This window comes from Dipodomys merriami, unplaced genomic scaffold, assembly GCF_024711535.1.
Source record: "Dipodomys merriami isolate MVZ:Mamm:240054 unplaced genomic scaffold, mDipMer1.0.p SCAF_26, whole genome shotgun sequence".
Lineage (NCBI taxonomy): Eukaryota > Metazoa > Chordata > Mammalia > Rodentia > Heteromyidae > Dipodomys > Dipodomys merriami.
The window spans coordinates 7,227,410-7,254,085 of record NW_027204048.1 but is presented as its reverse complement, the minus strand read 5'-3'; the positions used below and the strand labels follow the sequence as shown (position 1 = coordinate 7,254,085).

At 44.8% G+C, this 26,676-nt stretch overlaps 1 protein-coding gene across 2 annotated transcripts; it reads left to right on the top strand.

Moving 5' to 3' along the window:
• Window positions 1–991: 991 nt before the first annotated feature.
• On the top strand, window positions 992–25,115 carry Nipsnap2 (nipsnap homolog 2). 2 transcript variants are annotated; one of them, XM_070035633.1, is made up of 10 exons: window positions 998–1,149; window positions 8,670–8,809; window positions 8,890–8,935; window positions 12,635–12,729; window positions 13,368–13,438; window positions 15,552–15,692; window positions 16,471–16,502; window positions 20,905–20,999; window positions 21,638–21,721; window positions 24,132–25,115. In XM_070035633.1, the coding sequence occupies exons 1-10, from the start codon at window positions 1,058–1,060 to the stop codon at window positions 24,194–24,196; spliced, it is 861 nt and encodes a 286-aa protein (XP_069891734.1). In that variant the 5' UTR covers window positions 998–1,057; the 3' UTR covers window positions 24,197–25,115. The 2 variants fall into 2 exon arrangements, with proteins under 2 accessions (XP_069891735.1, XP_069891734.1); XM_070035634.1 differs by lacking the exons at window positions 8,890–8,935; window positions 13,368–13,438 and having other exon boundaries at window positions 992–1,149.
• The last annotated feature ends 1,561 nt before the right edge of the window (window positions 25,116–26,676 follow it).

Genomic DNA, 26,676 nt, shown 5'->3' with positions numbered 1-26,676 from the left:
TCCTGCTGATGTGGTGCTGAGGAATCAACCCAGAGCCTCATGCATGCAAGGCAAGTGCTCTACCACTGAGCCCCTTTCACAGCCCCGTATTATAATCTTTCTGTACATGCGGATAGTGTGTGTGTGTGTGTGTGTGTGTGCGCGCGCACACACACACACACACACACACATGTAGGCCCTGGAGCTTGAACTCAGGACCTGGGTGCTGTCCCTTAGCTTTTTCACTCAAGACTGGTGCTCTATTACTTGAGCCACAGGGCCACTGGTGACTTTTGCCGGTTAACTAGAGATGAGCCGTGGATTTGTCTGCCCAAGCTGGCTTCAATCTCAGCCTCTTAAGTATCTAGGATGACAGGCTCACTACCTAATGTATTTTGCTATGTGTATGTACCGCTCTATGCTCTTCCTCGTCCTTCCTCTCTCCAAAGTGTTTTTTGAGATGTGAATACATCACACACCAAAATGCGCGAGGTGTGGGAATATGGTTTCCCGCTCCTGGGCTTCAGATTCGAGCAACAGAGGTCTTCCATTCTTGTGCCCCGTCCCCAGTACACTGCCCCGAGCCCACCTTCATTTGGCCGCTGTGTTCGGAGCGGCGAGCTCCCGAAGCCCCGACCTTTCTCGAGGTCTCCCGGGCTGGGCCCCCGCGCACCGCGGCCGTGTGCGCTCCCTCTGCCGGCGGCGACGCACACCGCAGCGGCCGCGTGCCCAGCCCCGCCCCAGCCTCCGAGGCCCCGCCCCGCGCACCGCAGCGGCCGCGCGTCCTAGCCCGCCTCCCCCCGCCCCCCGCCCCAGCCCCGGAGGCCCGGCCCCGCATTGCGCAATGGCCGCGAGCCCGTCCGGCCCTGCCCCAGTCGCCGAGGCCCGGCCCCGCGCACCGCGACCCCGCGCGCTCCCCCTGGCGGCGGCGGCCCGCACCGCAGCGGCCGCGCGCCCTGCCCAGCCCCGCCCCGCCCCGCCCCAGCCTCCGAGGCCCGGCCGGGGGAGGGGTCGCGGCGGCGGCGGTGGCGGCGTCACGGCCGCGCTCGGGCGGTGGGAGCCTAGGCTCCGGAGCAAGATGGCGGCGCGAGTGTTGCGCGCCCGAGGAGCGGCCGCGGCTGGCGGCCTTCTGCAGCGGGCCGCCCCTTGCAGCCTCCAGCCCGGGCTCCGGTGAGCAGCGCCGCCCTCTCCGGGCGCGGCTGGGGAGGGGCCGCGGGGCGAAAGGCGTCCAGGCCGCTGCCCGGCTCTGCGCCCCCCGGGCCGCGCCGCCCTCTCCGGGCGCGGCTGGGGAGGGGCCGCGGGGCGAAGGGTGCCGAGGCCGCTGCCCGGCTCTGCGCCCCCGGCCTGGCCGTGCCGCGGGGAGGGCGGCGGGGTCAAGGCGCGCGCGCGGGCGCCCCGCAGCCCCTGCGGGTTCAAGGTCACAGCCCACCGCGGGGCTGGCGGGCCGCGCCGCCCCCTCCCCGGGCTCGCGGGACTTTGACCCAGCCGCGCGGCACCCGAGGCCCAGGCCTGACGCGGCCTGCGCTTCCCGCCCGGCCCTCGCCGCGGCCGCCGCGGGTGGAGGAGAAACCGGGTCCCCGTCCCCGGAGAACTGGCCTTGCAGGTGGTGAGGGCGGAGCGCCAGGCCCGGCCCCGGACAGCCTTGACTTGCCCTTGAAAGCAGTGTATCCAAAACTATTGCCAACCGCAACACTTTTGCAGCCGAAGAGAAACTATTCACATTGAAACTTTTTCCCAACTTCCTTCTCGGGATGAGGTTCGGGTGTCAGTCTGACACCCTGACATTGCACGTGCCATACCCCACATCCCCGCTTGCTTGCTTGCTTGCCTTTAATCTCTTCCACTGGTTCGTTTTAGTGTTGCCCTTTGGGTGGTGATAGCAGTTGATGGGCCTCTGGAAAATATAGTTGTCTTTTAACAAGGAAAGCAATAGAACTGGCATTTTGTTGTTATTTATTTTATACATACATATATACATATATATATGTATATATAGTTCAGGTCCTGGGGTTTTGATTTCAAGGCCTCCCTTAGTTTTTTTTGGTCAAGGCCAGCGCCCTACCACTTGAACCACAGCTCTACTTGCAGCTTTTTGGTGTAATTGAAGATAAGTCTCATGGACTTCCCGAGCTGGCTTTGAAGTGCGGTCCTCAGATCTTTTTTTATTGTTTTGTTTTGCAGTGCTGAGGATCAAACACTACTATGACTTAGTGTCATCATAGTAATAGCACTTGAGTCTTAGGAGGTGGAACTCACAGAAAGCAAGAGATGCAAGGAAGAAAGATGTTAGAACTCTCCTTTGTGAGGCTGCAGGTGCAGTGTGCCCTTCCTGGGGTTGATACTCAAAGTCCAAATTACTTACATTTGGTGTTTTTGTTTCCAAGGTGATTTTTTTTAATTATTGTTTTCTGTGCCAGTGTTGGGACTTAAGATCAGGGTTTTTTCTTGCTCAAGTTTGGAAACTTGGGAAGTTTGCAAGGGCAGTTTGCTATTCATGTAGATAAAACCAGTGTGAGTCCTCTCAGATGTCTGGGCTGGTGTCTGGGCTGGAGGCAACTATGTGCTAATACCAGCACAAAGGGTAAGACAATAGGAAGGCTACATGCTGATGGGCATATGGACCTTCTGTGTGCTGTTGGGTATTTGATTGAAATTTTTCATAATGATTTTTAAAACCACAGAAATGGCTTGAGGCAGGAGTATGGATGATAAAGAGGTTGAGAAACAAACTCTGGCATATGAGCATTTGCAGGCAGGTAGAGGTGAGGTGGCCAAAAAGGGAGCTAGAAAGAGCATCCAGGAAGGTGGTATGTGACTGCTACCAGAAGGAGGTATCATCCCAAGGAGGCCATCATCTGTCAGGTTAAGCAGCATGACAGAAGAAAACTGGCTTTGCCAACAGGCATGCTACGGTAACCCTGTGGGGTCCGTTTTAGAAAGCAGTGCAACTTCTTGGGCACCCCAGCCCAGTGTATGTCCTAGTGCAGCTAGGTGCCAGGCCCAGAGTGATGAGTGTCTTGCAAGTGCTGGAAGGCTTCTGCACCCAGGTTTAATTCATGCTTCTACAAAGCCTGTTCCTCTTCGTTCTCTCCAAAGAAGCATCTTTCAATTAGTGGCCCAAACCAGAAACCAGCAGGTCTTCCTCAAGCCCGACCCCCACCCCCACCCCCATCTGTTGCTACTGTAATAGTTCTGTCTTTAGCATGTCTTCATTCTGTCTTTTCCATCCATGACCCTCATCTCAGCCCCTAGCAGCACTTGTTTGAATCTTACAAAGAGCATGGTCTTGAACCTATCGCTAAAGAGGAGATCTGAAAATTTCTAACAAGACATTACAAAGATTTCTATTATACAAACTCTGGATCCTAATCCTTTTTCTCATCCACTCTCTATCTCCCAGCCAATAGGGGGTGTGGATATTAGATGTGGAATTATTGTTTTGGTGTAATAATAGTTCATACACTGTTTGCAAATGCTTGTGTAAAAATTAAAAAGTAGGGCTGAAGGCATGGATTAGTCATCTCCAACTGACCCAAGTGTGAGTGAGGCCCTGAGTTCAAGCCCTGGTACCAGAAAAAAATAAAAAGTAAATAGAAATTGGACATAGTAACAGGTTCTTTTTAAATCTGTATGCAAGGTATTGATTATCCTTCCTCAACTTCTCTGAAGTATTTCAAAATGAAAGATGGGTAAATGGGTCTCTATAGTATCAGCTTAGAAAACAGGTTTAACGTGGTTCGCACAAGGGCTTTGTGGTAGGAGTGGGGTTGGATAGCTGCTGCTATCCAACACAAAAGTTCCTTGGAACCAGTGGTGTTTGCAAGCTCCTGGTTTTGGCACATAATCCTTAACATATCCTTTTCTTTTCCACCTGACAAATTATCTACAAGACTTTGGATCAACAAATACTTCTTCAGCCAGTTCTAACTTCCTCCCAGCTAACCTGGACTCATCTCCTCCTTGCCTTTCTACCTACCACCAGTATCTCTGAACCCTTGCCTGACACTGAGTGATGATTATGCTTCAGTAACCCTCCTACAATCTCCGCACTTTGAAGGCAGAACTGGACTGTTTTCTCCTCTGTTCCTCAGCTGCCCAGGGCCTGGCACATACTGTGTGCCATTAGTAAATATTTGAGGGTCAAATGAGGAAGCCTGTTCTGATCCTGCTGCCTGGTCATGGGGTCTTAATACATTTCAATATACTTATCTTTTCCATTTGCTCTAACGAAGCCTTATCACCATTTTACGCAGCTGATCAGGACCTGCTTCAACCTTTCATCTCAGGAGGGTGTTTGTTTTTGCCGTGCCAAAAATTAAACTTGGGGCTTGGAATGTAGGATAGGCAAGCACTCTGCCACTGCACTACATACCCCAACCTCAACAGTGTCTTTCAAATATATTCAAAAGAATGTTTCTGCTTAACCCTGGACCACCCTTTGCCCGTCCAGTGAATGTGTATTTGTATACCCTTTTTGCCTGTAGCTGCTAGGCATAGCAACCACAGGCGCCCAGGACTGTTGATGCCTGCCTACATGGCCGCTGTCATCTGCCACAGCACTGCCAGGCTGCTTTGTCCACACTTGAAAAGCTGCCAGCATCATGCCACGTCAGGATGCAATCCTCTACGTAAGCTGTGCAAGAGCCTAACTACCCTGCCTGCCTTTACCCTGTTGTTACATCTCTCTCCATCCTCCCCCTCCCTGCTCTCCTGCCTTCCTGAACTCTGCTATGTCAGAAACAGGTCACTTATTTCCATGACTCTTTCTTTGCCTTTGTACATGCTGTTCCTTTTGACTGGATTATCACCTGCCTTGTTTATCTGCCCACTTGTCTTCTAAGACAGCTGAATGTCTTTCCTGGAGTCCCTCAGTTCCTCAGAAGCTGTGATTTGTTCCCTTGAGCATCAACTGTGTGTGTATGTCTATGTGTGTCTACATCTTCTTCCACAGCATCCCATGCTGACTCTGGGTGATTGCTAATAGAATTTCCCATGTGGCTGAACAGGCTCAGGCTCAGTATCTGATTCAAATGGATGCTCACAGAATCTCACTCCCCTCATGCTTATTCTACTTCGAGTCTGATATTTTGTAGACTGGTGCTCCCTCCTCTGTTGATGTTATAAGACTCGCAACATCGGTGTTATCACTCAATGCTATGGTGACCTCTGACATTGGTGATTATCACTTGATGCTATAGAGACTCCTGACATTGGTGATTGTCATTGTCAGTAAAGGACTGATGCCTTGCCAGCTTCCTATTACTCTGACAGCCATTGTAGCTTTTACCTCCTTCTCGCTGGTCATACACAGTGAGAAGACTGGGATCACCTATAGAGTAGTCAGCTTGGCTCTCTGACACTCAGATGATTGCAAGGCTTGCAATCAATGGTGAGCAGGGCTGGAGTAGACTGCTTTCATGTGTCAAGGCAATCACCACTCAAGTTCTAAGTAATTGAGATCCTCAGGGGTAGGGAGGAGGGTCTGCTTTCACCCTGCCCCTCTGAAGACCAGGATTCAGAGATTCTTGTATGTGTCCTATCCTGACTGTTTCCTCTGCTGAGCGTGTTCTGTTTACAAAACACTTCCATATCCCTAATATCTATTGTAAAAATTATCATAATTTATCTGCTTGTCATTTTATCTCATGAGATATTAAACATCTAAAAAGGTGGCATATAAAACATTCTAAACAAATTTGAGCGGTAGGGGGGAGGGTTTGTCATTTGTATTTATATAACTAAATAGGGCCTGAACACTATCTCTGAGGGTTTTTTGCTCGACTTAGTGCTCTACCACTTGAGCCACAGCACCACTTCCAGCTTTTTTTTCTTTTTTCTTTTTTTTTTGTTGTTGTTAGTGGATATAAGAGATAAGAGTCTTACAGATTTTCCTGCCCTGACTGCCTTCAAACCACCATCCTCAGATTGTACCCTCCTAGGTAGCTGGGATTACAGGCATAAGCCACCAGCACCTGGCTGCTTATATTTGTGCTTGAACTCAGAGCCTTGCTCCTGCTTGGCTTGCTTGCTTGGCACTCTCACTTGACTTCACATCTCCAGTCTGGCATTTTGCTGGTTAAATGGAAATGAAGTCCCTCAGACTTTTCTGCTCAGGCTGACTTCAAACTGTGAATCTCCAGATCTCAGCCTCCTGAGTATGTAGGATTACAAGCATGAACCACCAGCAACCAGCAAGTGGATTTTTTTTTTCTGGTCCTGGGGCTTGAACTCAGGGTCTGCACACTGTCCCTGAGCTGCTTTTGCTAAGGGGCACTTGAGCCACAGCTCCACTTCCAGTTTATTTTGTAATTTATTGGAGATAAGAGTCTTATGAACTTTCCTGCCTGGGCTGGCTTTGAACCACGATCCACAGAGCTCAGCCTCCTGAGTAGCTAGGATGATAGGCATGAGGCACTAGCACCCAGCTCTGGGCTGGCTTTGAACCAAGATGCTCAAATCTTAGCCTCCTAAGTAGGAATCTAGGTGTGAACCACTGGTGCCTGGCAAATGTTTTTATTTTTATTGAAATAAATTTTACCCTGATTCATATGGAAAGGTGTCTTCTTGAAATTCAGTTTTTTTCTAATCAAAGAGTTGTGAAAGAAAAACACCATATGTTTTGCCGTTTGTTAAAGAGCTAGAAGTTTTAATATACAGTGTCTTCAACTTTGGGAAACTTTTATTTAAAAAATAGTTGTAGAAAGTTAATCACTATAGATCAGGTTCCCACCTGAGTGTGTTAAGTGCATTCTCTAGGAGTATTTTGTACATTATACAAGTGAGAAACAGTAGCTCCAGAATCACCCACTCCGGAATATAACCATTAAATAAGGGATTCTAACATAGAGTAAAAGCCAAAAGAAGAGTCGCCAGCTTCTTTTTAAAACACATTTAAACCCATACATTTTTGTTGACTTTACAAGAAAATGTTGCTGGTTACCAGTGACTTGTGTCTGTAATACTGGTGGCTCAGGAGACTGAGATCTAAGAATTGAGATTTAAAGCCATCCCAGATGGACAAAGCCTTGAGGCTATTTTTTTTTTTTTTGTCCAGTCCTGGGGCTTGAACTCAGGGCCTGGGTACTGTCCCTGAATTTCTTTCGCCTAAGGTTAGTAATGTACCACTTGAGCCACAGCGCCACTTCTGTTTTTTTCTGTTTATGTGGTATTGAGGAATTGAACCCATGCATGCTAGGCAAACACTCTACCACTAAGCCACATTCCCAGCCCCTTGAGGCTCTTATTTCCATTTAACTAGCAAAAACTTGACATAGAGCTGTGGCTTAAGTGGTAGAGCTCTAGGCCTGGAGTTCAAGCCCCAGTACTGGCACAAAATGGGAGGGGAGGTGGGGATTGGAATCAAAAGCAGTTGATATTAATGCATGCAAATATGAAATTAGAATACTGCTATTTCTAAAATACATTGTTGCATAATAATAGGAATTTGTGTTGTTCCAGCATGGAACCTAAGTATGCATCCCAAGAAGCAGTGGAGAACCTATTTTCCTGAGGACATGAAGCAACCATTCCTCTTGATGTTTTCTTTTTTCTTAATTTGTGGCATTCCCTAATTAATTAATCTGTTTTAGTGCACCTTAAATTATCTGCATTAGGAAAGAAGTGTAAGGAATGCAAGTAGTGAATGTTTTTGTGCATTTAGTCTCCAGCACTTAGATAAATATAGCTGCCTGTGTGAAATGACTAGTGTAATTGCTGGGCCAAAATCATGTGTAAGTTTTGATAAAATATTACACTGTCCTGTAGGTCATCCAAGTTTGTGTTCTCACCAAGCAAGCCTGTGGGTGTTAAGAGGGCACTTAGAGTGTCATGGTTAAAGTATAGATCATTGCTTCAGCCAAATTTATCTGCACATTTTTTTTCCATGTTGCTAAGAATGCAGCCTAGGGCCATGCATGGACAAGTGTCTGCTTCACAACCCTTACACATCCCAATCCCCATTCTAATCACCTTTAAGTGTGGAACTCAGTAGCATTAGTTGTATTAGATTTATGCTACATAATCATAACCTTTATCTGTTTCCAAACCAAACCCCCCTCCCTTTTTTTAGAGGTATTGGGGTTTGAACTCACGGATTCATTGCTAGGCAAGTGCTCTCCCACTTGAGCCAGATCCTCAGCTCTTAGGGTTTGATTAATGTTTTTGGCCAGGCTGACCTGAATCTCAATTCCCACTGCTATTTCTGCCTCCTGAGTATCTGGGATGACAGGCACACATCTCCATGACCAGCCGCTGGTGAGAGGAGGATCTGCTTAACCTTTGCCAGAGCTGATCTGAAACTTCAAGATAGATGCCACTGCACCACACCTTGTATTAAAATACCGCATAAATATATCACTGGGATAATTTTTAAGTGTACAATTCACTACCATTGAGTATATTCATACTGTTTCAGCCATAGTGCTTTTTCATCTCCCCCAGCACCCAGCAGGTCTTTGTCAAAGCTGTCCTGGGGCAGGGGAAGAGCACTACTAGGATTGCACTGTGAGGCGTGAGATTGTCCACATGGTAGTCTCTGCTGCTGCTCTTGAGCATGCACATGGCCAAGCGAGGTTGTGTGCCTAGGTTCAGAGCACAGGGCAAGGACACAGTGTAGGCCTGATGAAGACAGCAGGGTGGCATGTGACACGACCTGCTGGCTGAGACTCACTGTTGTGTTTGTTATTCCACAGGAGAGTGACATCATCCGATAACAGGCCCCGAGAAGACAGCTGGTTAAAATCTTTATTTGTCAGGAAAGTTGACCCGAGAAAAGATGCTCATTCTAATCTCCTAGCCAAAAGGGAAACGAGCAGTTTGTACAAATTGCAATGTGAGTAATAGGTTCACGTTTCATAGCTGCTTTTGTTGTTTATTCAAACAAATTCATTATTGAATTTTCTTTTGTTTCAGTTCACAATGTTAAACCGGAGTGCCTAGATGCATACAACAAAATTTGGTGTGTATATTGAACTATCTTTTCCTTGGGAAAAAGTGATTTTAGGATTTGTTAGTTCTACTAATACTTGATAGCAGAGACTGGTGTATTTTATCTCCTGGAGGCCTCGAGTTCTCCGAGCAGGTACTCTACCACTTGAGCCACACCCACATCCCTTTAGGCTTTAGTTATTTTTTCTGCTACAGTCTTGTGTTTTTGGTCCCATGCAACTGAGATTACAGATGTAACCACACCTACCTTATTTGTTGAGATGAGTCTCCGTAAGTTTTTCCTCCCTGGGCTGGCCTTGATCCTAATCATCCTGAGCTCCATCTCCCTGGTAGCTAGGGCTACAGATGTGAGTCACCAGCATCCAACTGTTTATACTTAAACTGAGTTGTTTGGTTTGCCTATGCGTTTTGATTTTAAACAGCTAACCCCTCATATGGTCTCCTCAGAGTCTAGAATGCTACCAGCTTTTGAAGATTGGCAGGAGCCGTGCAACACCATCTAGTCATCGGTTCTTCCAGTGCTTAAGTCTCTTCGCAGACCTTCCTGGCAAATCATGCATAAATAAATTCCATCTCTGGACAGCTTTGAGGGTTAAGAATTAGAACTCAGGGCTGGGAAGGTGGCTCAGTGGTAGAGCGCTTGCCTTGCATGCCTGAGGCCCTGGGTTCGATTCCTCAGTACCATAAACAAAAAGAAAAAAGCCGGAAGTGACACTGTGGCTCAAGTGGTAGAGCGCTAGCCTTGAGCTGAAGAGCTGAGGGACAGCGCCCAGGCCCAGCAGGCCTCACGACCGGACCCAAAAAAGAAAAAGAAAAAAAAAGAAGAAGAAGAAAAAAAAAGAATTAGAACTCATTGTCCTGTGATCTCCACTGTTGCTAGATTTCCTCCTAAAGAGACTGGCACATGAAAGTTCCGCATAGGGCTCAGGTTATGCCTATAATCCCTGAACTCTGAGGCTGATAGTTGCTAGTTCAAAAACAGCCTGGTTTACATAGTGAGAGCCTATCTTAAAAAAAAAAAAAAAAAAGCCATTCGCCAGTGGCTCATACCTGTAATCCTAGCTACTCAGGTGTCTGAGATATAAGACTCTGATCTCCAATTAACCACCAGAAAACTGCAAGTGGCACTGTGGCTCTGGTGATAGAGTGCTCACCTTGAGCTACAGAGCTCAGGGACAGCACCCAGGCCCAGAGTTCAAGCCCCATGACTAACAACAACAACAACAACAAAGCTGGGTAACACATACCTGTAATCCTAGATACTCAGGAAGCTAAGATCTGAGGTTCAAAGCCAACCTGAGCAAGAAAGTCTGTGAGACTCTTATCCCCAAGTTTCCTACCAAACTGCAGAAATGGAGCTGTGGCTCAAGTGGTAGAGTACTATCCTTGAGCAAAACAGCTCAGGGAGAGCCTGGTGCCGGTGGCTTACACCTTTAATCCGAGCTACTCGGGAGGCTGACATCTGAGGATCAAGGTTCAAAGCCAGCCCGAGCAGGAAAGTCTGTAAGACTCTTATCTCCAATTAATCACCAGAAAACCAGAAGTGGTGCTGTGGCTCAGGTGGTAGAGCACTAGCCTTGAGCTGAAGAGTTGAGGGACAGCACCCAGGCCCAGAGTTCAAGCCCCATGACTGACAAAAAAAAAAAAAACAACAAAAAACTCAGAGACAGTGCCCAGACCCTGAGTTCAAGCCCCAAGACTAGCACTAAAAAAAGAGAGGAAAAAAGTATCCTGTACATATGTGATTATTTTCCAGAATCTGTGACCCCTGAGCTGATTGTTCTATGACAAGACCCATACCTCTGATAAAATTTGGGAAAATTTAGCTCAGTTCATAGTTAAACAAAGTAGTATTTTAACAATTAGTTGTGAACAAATACAAGACAAAGACCTTTTAATATTGAGAAGGCAAATGATTTTTGTCTCCAGAACTCAGAACAATTTTCAGAAGCAAAGCTTTTCGTTTGTTTTTTTTAGGTATTTAGTCAAATGCAACAGCATAGAATTTCTTGCTCACCTCAGTGTATCTCTTTATTTAAAAATGACCTGAAACAGAATAGATGTTTATCTCTATCTTTTCTCATAAAATGAACAGTTTTCTCCACACTTGCGTTTTTCTACACTGGATTATCTTCATCCCATTTTTACTGTTTCACCTCCTGTCTTATTCTGCCTATCCGTATTAGTATCAGCTGCCTCAAACCTCAACATGCAAAACCACCTTCCTGTCAGCACTGTCCACTTGCCTGTCCTTAGACCTTGTGACTAGTCAGTCACAGAAGCTACATTCTTCATCCAGTGATACCTTTGGGTTCTCTGCTTGTTTCCTTCTCTTCTGACATCTGCCTCTTGTAGTCTGCCAAGTCCCATTCCCAAGTTCCCCTCCCTTCTGACTGCCTTTCCAGGCTACTGTTCCCTTATCAGCACCCCACTCTGTAATCCATTATCCCAAAGGATAATGGATAATCTGTTTCAGATCCATTTTCTCCCTCCTGTGTTTTTTTTTTTCTTTTCTCTTGACACTTCCAGTTTCCAGAACATAAAGACTTAAGTCTTGCCTGGTTTTCAGGGGCTTTTATAATGAGATTCGTCTGGCCTGTCTAGTTGGGGGCATAAGTACTGCCTGCCTGACAACTTCCATTCAGGTAAGGCCAGGGTTGGTCAGGCTCCATTTCTGACCTTGAAGTCCTTTTGCATCCATTGTGGAACGAGCACTGTATATTTCATCACCATTTTTCTGCTCAGAAATTGTGTGGGTTTGAGCTTTTCTCCTGGTGTAAAACAGTGTGGCCCTTGCTCTCACCATCCTTGCACATAGCATCATCCTTTGGGAGGGTTTCCACAGAGCCCAGCTGGTAAATTATGAAGCCTCTGGTAAATTATGTCTAGCCATTGTCTTCCGTGGTTCAGCCACTGGTCCATACTGTATGGTCAGAGGTAACAAACTGGTTGCTGTGTTCTGTGTGAATATGTAATACCTCTAGCATATGTAATACCTCTAGCATAGCTCTAGTTTTGGCCCTGATGATGCTATTTAGGACTGTTGAAGATTGAGGCCTTGTGTGCTCATCATTTTCTTTCTCCTTTCTTTGAGGCCTGCCTATTCTCTTCCTGGTAACTCTACCTGCTGTACCAATTCTCTTGTCTGACTCTCTTCCCTTTCTCATGTTTTTGGGTTTTTAGTTGTTAGAACTAGCAGAACCAAGTTTGTTTGTTTGTTTTTGTTTGTTTATTTTGTTTTGTTTTAGTCAGTTGTGTGGCTTGAACTCAATGCCTGGACACTGTCCCTGAGCTACTTCACTCAAGGCTAGCACTCTACCACTTTGAGCCACACCTCCACATAACCCCACTGATGTCCAGTAGAACCACGTTTTTGTAAACATTACATTCCTAAGCAGTGCTCTTTCCCTGAGACAGCAAGAAGTCCTGCAATCTAGGAACCATTGCCTCTTCATTGCTTTTATACTTTAGTTGCTGCCCACTCTTGTAGAAAGCTTGGGTTGAAAGCTAAGCTTCTGATAAGTGAGGTGATAGTGTAAAACAGAATTCAACTTAAAGGTTACCTTTTGGGCCTCATTTTATCATAAATGTGCTCTGAAATCAGCTGTCAGAACCCAGCGTAGGTGGTCTCTTTCTTTTTACTGTTTGTGTGGACCACTGGTAAATTTTCTTGGTTGTTTAATTAGTGTTACTGTTTCTTCTCTTTAAGTCAAGAGGTGTTGCCAAAGATTCATGAAGATAAGCATTACCCTTGTACTTTGGTGGGGACTTGGAACACATGGTATGGCGAGCAGGATCAAGCTGGTAGGTCTTTGAAATAAACACATTTTCCTTAAGCCTTTTTGTACTCATTCAAATAATTTCCTAATTGAATACTTATTTTATTAATCATAGTTTTTCAAGTTTCAGTCTAATCTTATGGCTAAAGTAGTCTCTTCAATAATTCATTAAAAACTACTGTTTATTATCTTTAGTGTTTTAATCTATTATTAAGACTTTATAGCCAGGCTCCAGTGGCTCACACCTGTTATCCTAGCTACTCAGGAGGCTGAAATCTGAGGATCATGGTTCAAAGCCAGCCTAGGCAAGAAAGCCCATGAGACTCTGATCTCCAATTAACCACCAAAAAACCAGAAGTGGCACTGTGGCTCAAGTGGTAGAGCGCTCGCCTTGAGCTGAAGAGCTTAGGGACAGCACCCAGGCCCAGAGTTCAAGCCCCACAACAAACTAAAAAGAAAGAAAGAAAGAAAGAAAGACTTTGTAATGTAATTGCTGTGTCAATTACATGACACATTACAGTTCATTTGTTACTTAACTCAGGTCACTACAGTACATGGAACATTAGTTTTGCACTATGTTTTTGTTACACGTATCTAGGATATTTTCCTGGTTAGGGTATTGTGGAGCTCTGAGTGTGTGCTGTCTTTTAAAATGCATTTCAGTCCACCTGTGGCGCTATGAAGGAGGCTATCCAGCTCTCACGGAGGTTATGAGTAAACTCAGAGAAAATCAGGTAATGGTTTTGAAAAAAATGTATACTTATTCAGTCTAATAATACAAAATGTGTTAGTACAGAATTAAATGACTTCTCTTTCCTTAATTTTTGTTAGTAAACACTGTTTTTGTGGTAAAAATTTCTGTTGTTTGAAACTGGGGCTTGAACTCGTATCTGACACTTTTGCTAATTTGCTGGTGTTCTACCACCTAAGCCATGCCTCTAGCCTCTAAGGGTGTATTTTGGGGGAGTGGAATTTTTTTTCTTCTCTTGTTTTAAATATTTTTATTGTCACTGTAAAGGTGATATACAGAGGGGTCATTGTTTCATAAATCAAGTTGTGGTTAAAAAATTTTATGGTAGAAATTTTGTGGTAGAAATTTGGATTCCTGAAGCGTGGAGTTACTATTTCATGCTTACCAGTGTTAATATTATTAAAATGACAGCTCTTGTTATAAAACTCCAATTGTAGCAGGTGCTGGTGGCTTACACCTGTAACCCTACCTACTCAAGAGTCTGAAATCTGAGAATCACAGTTCAGAGCCAGCCATCGCAGGGTAGACCTTATCTCCAAGTAACCACCAGAAAACTAGAAGTGACACTGTGGCTTAAAGTGGTAGAGTGCTTGAGCAAAAGAGCTCAGGGTCGGGGCTGGGAAGGTGGCTCAGTGGTAGAGCGCTTGCCTTGCATGCATGAGGCCCTGGGTTCGATTCCTCAGCACCACATAAGCAAAAAGAAAAAAGTAGGAAGTGGCGCTGTGGCTCAAGTGGTAGAGCGCTAGCCTTGAGCTGAAGAGCTGAGGGACAGCGCCCAAGCCCAGAGTTCAAGCCCCACAACCGGACCAAAAAAAAAAAAAAAAAAGAGCTCAGGGTCAGAGCCTATGCCCCGAGTTCAAGCCCCAGGACTGCTAAAAAATAAATAAATAAAACTCCAGTTGTACTTTTAAACTAATAAGCCAATACATTGAGGCCAGCGTGTCTGCATGGTAGACACAGGAAGTCCTAGGTTACCCAATGTCCATCTGCTTCAGGGAATGTCAGCACATGTGGTATTCCTTTGGGCCAACTTTGCCATCCTGCCCCTCCCTTCACTTCTTGGAGCTTGATCTTGAACACACTGGGCAAACACTCTACCACCGAGCCACATCTGCAGCCACACATAATTAGGAAAGAAAGCCTTTTATGGAAGCTCCCACAAGAGTATAAATGTCTTGGGAGTTGTTTTGTGGCCATCAGTAGCCTCCATTCCAATATGCTCCAACACTGCTTACGGACATTAAAAAATTAAAAATTTGTAAGCCAGGCACCAATGGCTCACAAATGTTTAGAAGGCTAAGATCTAAGGATTGCACTTTGAAGCCTTCCTGTGTAGGAAGGTTCATGAGACTTTTTTTTTGTCAGTTGTAGGGCTTGAACTCTGGGCCTAAACACTGTCCCTGAGCTCTTCAGCTCAAGGCTAGCACTCTACCACTTGAGCCACAGCACCACTTCTGGTTTTCTGGTGGTTTATTGGAGATAAGAGTTTCACAGACTTTCCTGTCCAGGCTGGCTTCGAACCGCAGAACCAAGATCCTCAGATTTCAGCCTCCTGAGTAGCTAGGATTACAGGCATGAGCCACTGGCCCGGGCTCCATGAGGCTTTTATCTCAAATTAATCACCAAAAGCCAGAAGTGGAGTTGTGGCTCAAGTAGACACACACACACACACACACACACACACACACACACACACACACACACACACACACACACACACACACACACACACACACACACACACACACACACACACACACACACACACACACACACACACACACACACACACACACACACACACACACACACACACACACACACACACACACACACACACACACCCCCTTTGTTTACATTGTCATTTAAATAATACGGTGAGCATGTATTTGTTGTGTATCTCTGGACACCCAGCAGTACAAGTGAGTGCTGTGGGTCCTCACACTGGTTCAACAAATAAAAAGGATTGTCTCAGGCCATCTGGGACTTTAAGTTACCTTTTCTATGATAGTATTCTCTGGGCACATCACAGTTTCTAAACTACACTTATATGTAAGAATTAGAAGATTTCATGAGAGTATCTTTTTTACCCGAAGGAATTTGTGAGGTTCCGGAAGGCAAGAAGTGACATGCTTCTCTCCAGGAAGAACCAGCTGCTGTTGGAGTTCAGTTTCTGGAACGAGCCTGTCCCACGGGCAGGGCCTAATATATACGAGCTCAGGTCCTACCAGCTCCGAGTAAGTATGGAGGCAGGAAGAAGAGCAAGCCTCCAATTGCTGACAGTAAACCTGGAGTGTAGATTCTGTTATGGAGGTTAGCCTTAAGAGTTTGATTTGGCTAATTTTCTCCCTATATAGTTCTCCCATTTCTTTCTCATTTTTTTCTATTCTACTATGCTCTTCTGTTTGTATGGTCTTATATAATATATATGTTTGATTTTTTTTTCCTAAATAACATTTTTGTTTTTAAAAGGAAAGACCTCAGCCAGGCGCCAGTGGCTCACACCTATAATCCTAGCTAGTCAGGAGGCTGAGTTCTGAGGATCTTGGTTCGAAGCCAGCCTGGGCAGGAAAATCCATGAAGCTCTTATCTCCAATTAATCACAGAAAAAGCCAGAAGTGAAGCTGTGGCTCAAATGGTAGAACATAGAAGTTCAGGGACAGTGCCCAAGTCCTGAGCTGGAGAAAATGAAGCAGGGTCTTTCAGTGGTCTTTGTAGTATGGACCTACGTCTTGTTTTGATTTTTTTTTTTTTTTTTTTTTTGTCGGTTGTGGGGCTTGAACTCTGGGCTTGGGCGCTGCCCCTGCACTCTTCAGCTCAAGGCGAGGGCTCTACCACTTGAGCCACAGCGCCACTTCCCATCATAAACAGGTTATCATTGTACATTTGTCATCTTAGTCTATGAAGCCATGAAATACAATTTCCTCTGTGGAATGAGAACAAGTACAGTCATACTCACTCTTGCTTCTCTATTTTATCATAGAAGAACTAACCAAAGTCTTCATCTCTTTTCAGCCGGGAACCATGATTGAGTGGGGTAATTACTGGTGAGTATGTTATTGATATTGATTTTATTGGTTTTAATCATGTATTTTTTAAGCCACAATGTGAATCCTAAGGAGAAAAAAAAAATCTTAAGAAAAATGCTATGGACTGAGAAGGTGGCTCAGTGGTAGAGCGCTAGCCTTGAGCTGAAGAGCTGAGGGACAGTGCCCAGGCCCAGAGTTCAGGCCCCACAACCAGACCCAAAAAAAAAAAAAAAACAAAGGTCCTGTCACTTGGTACACAGTGGACAATATTATGTGAACCAACCTCAGTCACAAAAGGGTGAACAGTGTATGAGTTCATTTGTGGGAACATCCGAAATGGGCATAGAAACAAAAACTGAAAAGGGGGCAGGGGGGGGCAGAAGTTTGTGTTTAGTGGGTAACAAGATTCAAATCTGCAAAGTACAAAGTTTTGTAGACATGTGTGCGGAAATGTGCTTACACTTGATATTGAACTACACACGTGAAAATAGATAGAATGTTAAGTTCAGTGTTGTCTTTTTCCCACAAGAAAAGTAAATAAAACATTTATTTATTGGTGTTTTAAAACAGGGTCTTGCATTGTTGTCTAGGCTTACCTGGAACCCTGTCTCCTCCTATCTCAGCCTCCCTAATGCTAGGATTACAGATGTGTACCACCAGGCCTGGCTTAAAATATCTCTTTAAATGGGAAAAGGATTTGGATATGTGTTTCACCAGAAAATTCTAATAAACACATGAAAAATATTTCAGCCAGGTGCTGTGGCTCAAGCCTGTAAACCCAGCTAAGTGGGAAGTAGAGATTAGGAGAATTCAGTTTGAGGCCAACCCAGGCAAAAAGCTAGCAAGTACATCTTACCTATAAAGCTAGTACAGTGGTGCATATGTCTATAATCCCAGTTACACGGGGCCAAGGCTGCACTAGGCAAAACCTGAGTCACTATCTGAAAAACTTAAGTAAAAGGAAAAGGCTTGGGATGTGGCTCAAATGATAGAACACCTGCCTCCTATGAAGTATGAGGTCTTAAATTCAAAGTCCAGCATGCCCCCCCCACACACGCAAGTATTCCACATCTTTAGTATTATAGAAATACAGAGCAAACCTGCAGTGATAAACAACTTCAGTACTCACTGGATGGCATAACTAACACGATGTCCTCCTGGACGGCAGGCATTTACATCTTCATTTACTGCTGATGGGAAAGTGAAACAAGGCAGCCACTGAAATAAGACAGTCTGTCAGTTGTTCAGGAAGTGTACATAGAGGGACATGAACACTGAGCACCTGAACCCAACAGAAGAGACGTCAAGTGGCCAGACAGGCATGCAGATGTCCACAGCATGCTCCATAGCTTGGTGTGTGGTTAGTGTTAAAACTTGCTCACCATGGAATGCACAGGATGTGGTGGGTTAGTCAGTTACTTTTTCTTTAGTGTATAAAGCCAGTGGCATTCAATTTATATTTTGACACATAGGTAACTAAGATGGTGATATCTTCAGTACATGCTTCTGATTATTACCAAGCTAAGGCAAGTATATTTTCTTTGCCTTCTATGACTAAATTAGAAAAATGCAGAATGAACTGAATTATCTGGAAATTGTAACACTATCAATGAAATTTTTTCCTTTCTGAGCAGGGTTGCAATGCACATTACATTGATTTGCTTAATTTCAATACTTCATCCATAGATTGGTAATTTTTGTGGTGATACTGATTACATAATTCGAAAGGTGAGGGTGCTGGTTAACAAATTTCACATTGTTTCTGGATGACCTTGGGGGAAGTGGCAAGAGTCCTTCCTTCACCAGGGAGGAGCCTGAGTTGGTTGTGATTGCAGCTGTGGTGTGGCTCTCACAGTAGATGAGAGCAGATTTCCCCTGGCCTGTTAACTGTGGGAAGCTGTTGTGACTAAGGCTGGGCCAGAGCTCAGGCAGCATTGACTGACATGTTTTGGTGATCTACAGTGAGGACGTCCATCATAGATTCCAGCTTTGCTTCTGGTAGCAACTCTCCCTTCACAGCCACCTTTGACTCTAGAAAATTGTGTTGGGAAAAATAATTTTTAAATATTTTTTAGGAATTCAGATTACATTACTAAGTATAAAAAGAACATAAGGGGGGGCTGGGAAGGTGGCTCAGTGGTAGAGCGCTTGCCTTACATGCCTGAGGCCCTGGGTTTGATTCCTCAGCACCACATAAGAAAAAAGCTGGAAGTGGTGCTGTGGCTCAAGTGGTAGAGCGCTAGCCTTGTGCTGAAGAGCTGAGGGACAGCACCCAGGCCCAGAGTTCAGGCCCCACGACCGGACCCCAAAGAAAAAAAATTAGCTGGGTGCTATGATTCATGCCTATAATCCTAACTACTGAGGAGGCTGAAATCTGAGTATCACAGTTCAAAGCCAGCCCTGGCAAGAGACCTTCATCTCCAATTAACCACCAAAAAACAAAAACAAAAAAAACTGGAAGTGGAGCTGCAACTCAAGTAGAACACTAGCTTTCAGCAAAAGAAGCTAGAAAATAGCACAGGCCCTGAGTTCAAGCCCCAGGATTGGAACACAAACAAAAAAGGCACCTATTACAAATTTTCCTTTTTTTTTTTTTTTTTTGCCAGTAGCCAAGCTTGAACCCAGAGCCCCATACTTTTTCTCTCGTGGCTGGCACTTTACCACTTGAGCCATTTCTCTAAGTTCCAACCTCCTGGATTTGTCTGCCTGGCCTGGCTTTGAACTGTGATGCTCAGATCTCAGTCTCCTGCATAGCTAGGATTACTGTGTGAGTCCCCAACACCTAGCTATGTTACCCATGTTTTTATGCCAGGCCTGGGGCTTGAAGTCAAGGTCTAGGTGCTGTCTCTGAGCTTCTGTATTCAAGGCTAGTGTTCTACCTCTTGAGCCACAGCTCCACTTCCAGCTTTTTGGTGTTTAATTGGAGATGAGTCTCACAGACTTTCCTACCTAGGCTGGCTTTGAACCACAGCCTCCTGATTAGCTAGGATTATAGATACGAGCAACCAGCATCCAGCTAAGGTGCCCCCCCTTTTTTTTTGCCAGTTGTGGGGCTTGAACTCTGGGCCTGGGCGCTGTCCCTCAGCTCTTCAGCTCAAGCCAAGTGCTCTACTACTTGAGCCACAGTGCCCACTTCTGGCTTTTTGTGCTTATGTGGTGATGAGGAATTTTTTGTCGGTTGTGGCGCTTGAACTCTGGGCCTGGGCACTGTCCCTCAGCTCTTCAGCTCAAGGTGAGCGCTCTACCACTTGAGCCACAGTACCACTTCGGTTTTCTGGTGGTTTATTGGAAAATAGAGTCTCACAGGCTTTCCTGCCTAGGTTGGCCTTGAACCGCAATCGTCAGATCTCAGCCTCCGAGTAGCTAGGATTACAGGCATAAGCCATCCAAGCCTGGCTAAGGTGCCCATTTTTAACCAACGTAATCACAGTTTTATGTGTACCAAGTGTTTTATGTACTTTTTTTTTTTTCGTCCAGTCGTGGGGCCTGCACTCTGGACCTGGGCGCTGTCCCTCAGCTCTTCAGCTCAAGGCTAGCACTCTACCACTTGAGCCACAGCACCACTTCCAGCTTTTTTCTTTTTGTGGTCCTGGGAATCGAACCCAGGGCCTCAGGCATGTAAGGCAAGCGCTCTACCACTGAGCCACCTTCCCAGCCCCGATGTACTTTTTTTTAAATAGTTTAATTGTAAAAATACTGTACAGAGGGGTTATAGTTACATGAGCAAGGTAATGAGTACATTTCCTATCAAGCATTGTTACCTCCTCCTTTGTTTTTCCTCTATCAGCTGACAGAATGTCTTAATACCCATTTGGCCAGCGCTTGCACTGGAGACAGTGCTGGTAAAATGCTGACAAGAAGCCCCACCCTCACACTCCCTGCCACTGAGACTCACAGCTCACTCAGTGCCTGGATCTCTCTCTGGCTTCTTCATCTGTTTCCAACCCCGTTCTGTAGCAATGGCTCCACTGTCCTCTGACATCCTGGGGCTGTACCAGATTTCCCCCACTTTCTCCCAGAGTATTCTTAGAGAAGCAGTTCTATTTAGGTTGCCTGGCTCCTCCCCTATTGATTCCCTCAACTTTATGTCAAGAATTAGTGACAAAACCAGATATCCCATGTTGCTGTTTTTATTTGGAATAATTGCATCATGCATTGTATACCTACAGAAAGGTGTATTTACATTTTATATCCATTAGAATTGCTTTTGATTGCACTCTGATAATTTCATAGCAATTCAGTATTTGCTTTTGTGAAAAAATGAGGCTTCATTCTACACAGCTTTCCCTGGGTGTGAGAGAAATGTAGTCTCCTAATCTACTCCCCACTTAGACACAGCAACCTATCCACCTTAACAGCTTTCCCTGCCTGCAAATGGCATGGGCCTATAGTCTGTTCAGCCTTGTCTTTCCTCTTCCAGGGCCCGAGCAATCCGCTTCAGACAGGACAGTAATGAGGCAGTGGGGGGCTTCTTCTCTCAGATTGGGCAGCTATACATGGTTCATCACCTCTGGGGTATGTATGCTTCCATTCATTTTGAGTTATAAGATTTCAGATACATGGCTAATTAAATTCTAATGGAGGTCATAATGTGATTGGACGGTAGAGCAAACCTTAAATTGTAAACCATAAACAATAGGGAAATTTGGGATGGACAGTAAACTGGACTGTCTTAAGAGCTGAAGCCTTGAGCTCAGTCCACAGTACCACCAATTGAATTGAATGTTATTGAGGAAGTTCAATGGTTTGAAAAGTGTCTCAGATTTACTGAACTGTAAAACTTTAAGAGCAGATCACAGGGCTGGGAAGGTGGCTCAGTGGTAGGGTGCTTGCCTTGCATGCATGAGGCCCTGGGTTTGATTCCTCAGCACCACATAAGCAAAAAGAAAAAAGCTGGAAGGTAGACAGCTAGCCTTGAGCTGAAGAGCTGAGGGACAGTGTCCAGGCCCAGAGTTCAGGCCCCACGACCAGACCCAAAAAAAAAATATATATATAAGCTCACTTTGCTTCTCCTACAGAAACTAACAGTAAGTTTGGCCAGAACAACATGGTCACAATTTTCTGAGCTTGGTACTAAGTCCTTTACCAGCTTAGTAGGTGTGCCAAGCATCATGCCTGGTCTTAAGTCTTGCTTCTTTGTGGTTATTTTTAAGCTTACAAGGATCTTCAGACCAGAGAAGATATTCGGAATGCAGCATGGCACAAACATGGCTGGGAAGAATTGGTATACTATACAGGTAATACAGGCCCGTTTATCTTACTGTTCTAGCTGCATTTTTTCACTCTGGCTAGTTTGTTTACTTTCCAAATATATATTGCTAGGATAGTGAAGAGGTTGCACAGATGAGAGATAACCAGAATTTTAATACTTACTTGACTCTCTTTAAAAAGATTATTGTTGGGCTGGGAAGGTGGCTCAGTAGTAGAGCGCTTGCCTTGCATGCATGAGGCCCTGGGTTCGATTCCTCAGCACCACATAAGCAGAAAAAGAAAAGGCTGGAAGTGGCGCTGTGGCTCAAGTGGTAGAGCACTAGCCTTGAGCTGAAGAGCTGAGGGACAGCGCCCAGGCCCAGAGTTCAGGCCCTACTACTGGACTCAAAAACAAAGATTATTGTTTTGTTTTGGTTTCATTTTGCTTTGTTTTGCTGCTTTTCCTTTTTGTGCTGGTAGTGGGGCATGAACTCAGGACCAAGATGCTGTCCCTAAGCTTTTGTGCTCAAGTCGTGCACTACCACTTAAGCCAGAGCTCCATTTCCAGCTTCTTGAATAACTAGGATTATATGCATGAGCTATCCGTGCCCATCTATTCATTGTTTTAATTATGTTTGTTGCCTGGTATATTGGATCTTATAAATTCTGCAATAGCACAGTTTTTGTAGATTCCTATATTCTTTGAAAATTTGTAATACCAACTTTTTTGAAGGTTTCTTTTTCATCAAAATTGCCATTTCCTAAAAGAATAGCTTAGTACATCAATTAAAAAGTATGTAAACTCAGGGCTGGGAAGATGGCTCAGTGGTAGAGCGCTTGCCTTGCATGCCTGAGGCCCTGGGTTCGATTCCTCAGCACCACATAAAGCAAAATGAAAAAAGCCGGAAGTGGCGCTGTGGCTCAAGTGGTAGAGCGCTAGCCTTGAGCTGAAGAGCTGATTGACAGCGCCCAGGCCCAGAGTTCAGGCCCCACAACCGGAAAAAAAATAAAAAATAAAAAAAAAAGTATGTAAACTCAGGTGCAGGGAAGGTGGCTCAGTGGTAGAGTGCTTGCCTTGCATGCATGAGGCCCTGGGTTCGATTCCTCAGCACCACATAAGAAAAAAGAAAAAAGCCGGAAGTGGCGCTGTGGCTCAAGTGGTAGAGTGCTAGCCTTGAGCTGAAGAGCTGAGGGACAGCGCCCAGGCCTAGAGTTCAGGCCCTACAACCGGACTCCAAAAATAAAATAAAATAAAATAAAAAATATGTAAACTTAGAATGGTTTTGGCTGGGATCTAACTCACTGGTAGAGCACTTGCATAGCATGTTCAAGACACTGAACTCAATCCCTAGCAATAAAAAAATTAAAAAAAAAAAATTGAGGCCTGAGGATATAGCTCAGCCATAGATTGAGCCATAGCATTGGGAAAAGAAAGAAAAGAAAAGGAAGGAAGGAAGGAAGAAGCAAGGGAAGGAGGGAGGGAAGGCAAGGAAGGAAGGAAGGACAGACAGACAGACGTGCCAGGCACCAGTGGCCTGTAACCCTATTCAGGAGGCTGAGATCTGAGGATCACAATTCAAAGCCAGCCCAGGCAGGAAAGTCCATGAGACTTTTATCTCCAAATAACCACCAGAAAACTGGAAGCAGAACTTCCACCTTAAACCCATATATTTACCAAGAAGATGAAAGAGTAAGTTAGTCTAGCAAATATATTTCTATTATCTTTTCCTTTAAAATATTATATAAGCCAGGCACCTGTGGTTATGCCTGTAATCTTGCCCATAATCTCAGTAGACTGAGATCTGAGGACTGAGGTTTGAAGCCAGCCCTGGCTGGAAGTGGAGCTGTGGCTCAAGTGGTAGAGCACTAGCCTTGAGCAAAAGAGCTCATGGACAGTACCCAGGCCCTAAATTTTGGCCCTACAACCAGGACAAAAAAAAAAAAAAATTAATCATACAATTGGCTGGAGGCATGACTCAGTGGTGGAGTGTCTGCCTAGTAAGCACAAGGCTCTGAGTTCAAACTCCAGTGCCACCAAAGGAAAAAAAAAGTATATATGAGTATGAAGTTTTGTGGCTTATGCTTATACCTGTTGTCCATTACCAGAGGCATGTTTCACTCAGCAGTTTAAGAGTACAGTATATCTGTTCCTTTGTATAGGATACATTCAAATATATGATTGCTTGGTTTTATTATAAATTTATTTTAGTTCAAAGAACCATTTGAGAAATTACCTTTTCTCACCGTATGGGCTTTCCTATTTCCCACAAGTAGAACAAGTCTCCAGGAAAGGTGTGTTGATCTTAATAGCAGGTTGCTAGCTGACTGGTTGACAGTCTACATATTTCTGCTAAGATTAGTGCTGCCTCCCAGAAACAGAACTATTCTGTGTCCTCTTGACATTGCTAGCCACGAGTTTGAAGGACAGCAAGCTCAGTAATCTTGATCTGTTTTCAGTCCCACTAATTCAGGAAATGGAATCCCGGATCATGATCCCACTGAAGACTTCACCCCTCCAGTAACGCTACAGAGTCTGTGTGCCCATGTGGTGCGACAGGTACCCGTCAGGAAGTAATTGTGAGAAAACTGAGGTGTACACTGCTGTACATAGCTTATAAGGGGCCTCTTTTCTTTAAAATTCATCACAGGAAAGGAAACCATTACCATGTGGCCGATGACAGGCTCTCTCTGTTGTCTTTGAACCATCCCTCCCCACCCTCCAGGAAGCGGGTCCTGATTAGAGTCTGTCATCTAAGATTCCAACCATGAAAAGAGCCATTTCTTTCTTAAAAAGCAAATACATTTTATAAGCACAGATTTTGACAAACTTCTTGTATCAGGAAGAAATTCAAATTTTGTCATGTTTCTCAAGATTTTCTGAGTCTCAAACTAGGAACAAGTAATGAGTGTGCCCAACAGCTGAAGTTGTTTGAATTCACTCCCATCTATAATCAGTGAGCCTTAAGTGTGTCATCACCACTCTGGTAATGGTGGACAAGGTACATTTTATCAATAACTATCTTCACGTTGTGGGCCACGGTCTCTGTGATGGTGAAAATGGCTTGAACCCATGTATCAAATGACTGAAATGAACACTGGGAAGAGGCTAATTTTATTTGTGATATTTTTCTATAAAACAAGTAGCACTTGGAAAAGAGGTTTTCTTTTGTAAGCAGTCATTTATGACCTCAGACATCCTCTGGTTGATGTTACAGCCACTGCAAACCCTTCCAAGATGAAGGGTGATCCGTGTTGAAACTTAATTTGGCAGAAAGCTGCAAACTGTGTCTAGCTCTGTGTGTTCAGTTTTTAGTAGCATGTGCCAATTTTGTGACTGTAATCATATGAAATTCCTATTAAACTGAAAAATTATTTCTACCCCATATATTGAGGAATTTATGTGTAAAATAAAGTGTGAATAAATCAAATGTCAAGCTTTTACATGCGAGTCTTTTTCTCTGAGAACATAAAATGTCAATAAAACCCTCTTTGTTTTCACATACTGCCCATTGGGACCTTTTATGACTTATGCTGACAAGGAATTTTCCTATATCAAGGGACCCACGCTCTGCCCAGCTGCCCTGCTCGTCATCAGGAAATCTTCACAACTACTACCCTGCTGAGCCTCTGACCTGATCTCAGGGTGAGGAAAAGCCCAATTTCTGGTCTTTCCAATGAAGTTTGTGAAAATGGCCATTTCACTTTACCCTCTTGAGTCCTTAGTAGACTCTCAGCTCCTTGAAAAACAGGGGCTTTTGCCTTTGCTTACCATACCCAGCCTGTGACACGGGGTCTGGGACAGGTCAGACACTCAGCCCACATTTGCAAGATATATTAAATAAGAACTATATGAAACAACATTTCTGTTTTTCTTTTATTTTTTCTTTTTTTTCATTATTGCGAATAGAGCTCAGGAGCTTAGGACCTGCACTTGCTTGGCAAGTGTTGTACCATGTCAGCTATGCTTCTGTCTGTAAACTTTAAGAAAAATGGAGCCAGGTGCCGGTGTCTTATGTCTGTAATCCTTACTACTCTGTAGGCTGAGGTTTGAGGATTGCAGTTCAAAGCTAGCCTGGGCAGGAAAGTCTGTGAGACTCTTTTTTTTTTTTTGTCATGGGGCCGAACTCTGGGCCTGGGCGCTGTCTCTCAGCTCTTCAGCTCAAGGCTAGCACTCTACCATTTGAGCCACAGTGCCACTTCCAGCTTTTTCTGCTTATGTGGTGCTGAGGAATCGAACCCAGAGCCTCATGCATGTGAGGCAAGCACTCTACCACTGAGCCATCCTCCCAGTCCCCATCTGTGAGACTCATCTCCAGTAACTACTCAGAAAAATCTGCAAGTGGTGCTGTGGCTCAAGTGCTAGCCTTAAACACAAAGGGACTCAGGGTTCAAGCCCCAGGACCAGCAAAAAGGAGAAGGAGGAAGAAGAAGAGGAGAAGGAAAAGAAGGAAAAGGAGGAGAAAGGAAGAAGAGGAAGAGGAAGATAAAGAACAGTAGAGTTAGTTGTGTTAGTAAAGGTAATGTAGCCATTCAGAAGTGCAGAGATGATTCCATTTACAAATGTGTAGACTGGTGTGAGGTGCTAGTACATGCATGTAATCCCCACACACAGAAGATGTTGCAGGATTTTAAGTTTGAGGTGAATCTGGGTTAAGTAGACTCTGTCTAAAAAAATTTTAAGGTAGGCATGATGGCACATGCCTGTAATCCTAGCTACTCAAGAGGTAAGCCAGCTAGGACTAAAAGTTTATAAGACCCAATCTCAACCAATAAAAGCTGAGCATGATGGTACATGTGTGTCTGTCTAAATAAGTAACATAAATAGGATTCCAGACCTGTTCAAAAAGCAACTGAAGGGGCTGGGAAGGTGGCTCAGTGGTGTGAGTGCTTGCCTTGCATGCATGAGGCCCTGGGTTCCATTCCTCAGCACCACATAAGCAGAAAAAGCTAGAAGTGGTGCTATGGCTCAAGTGGTAGAGCGCTAGCCTTGAGCTGAAGAGCT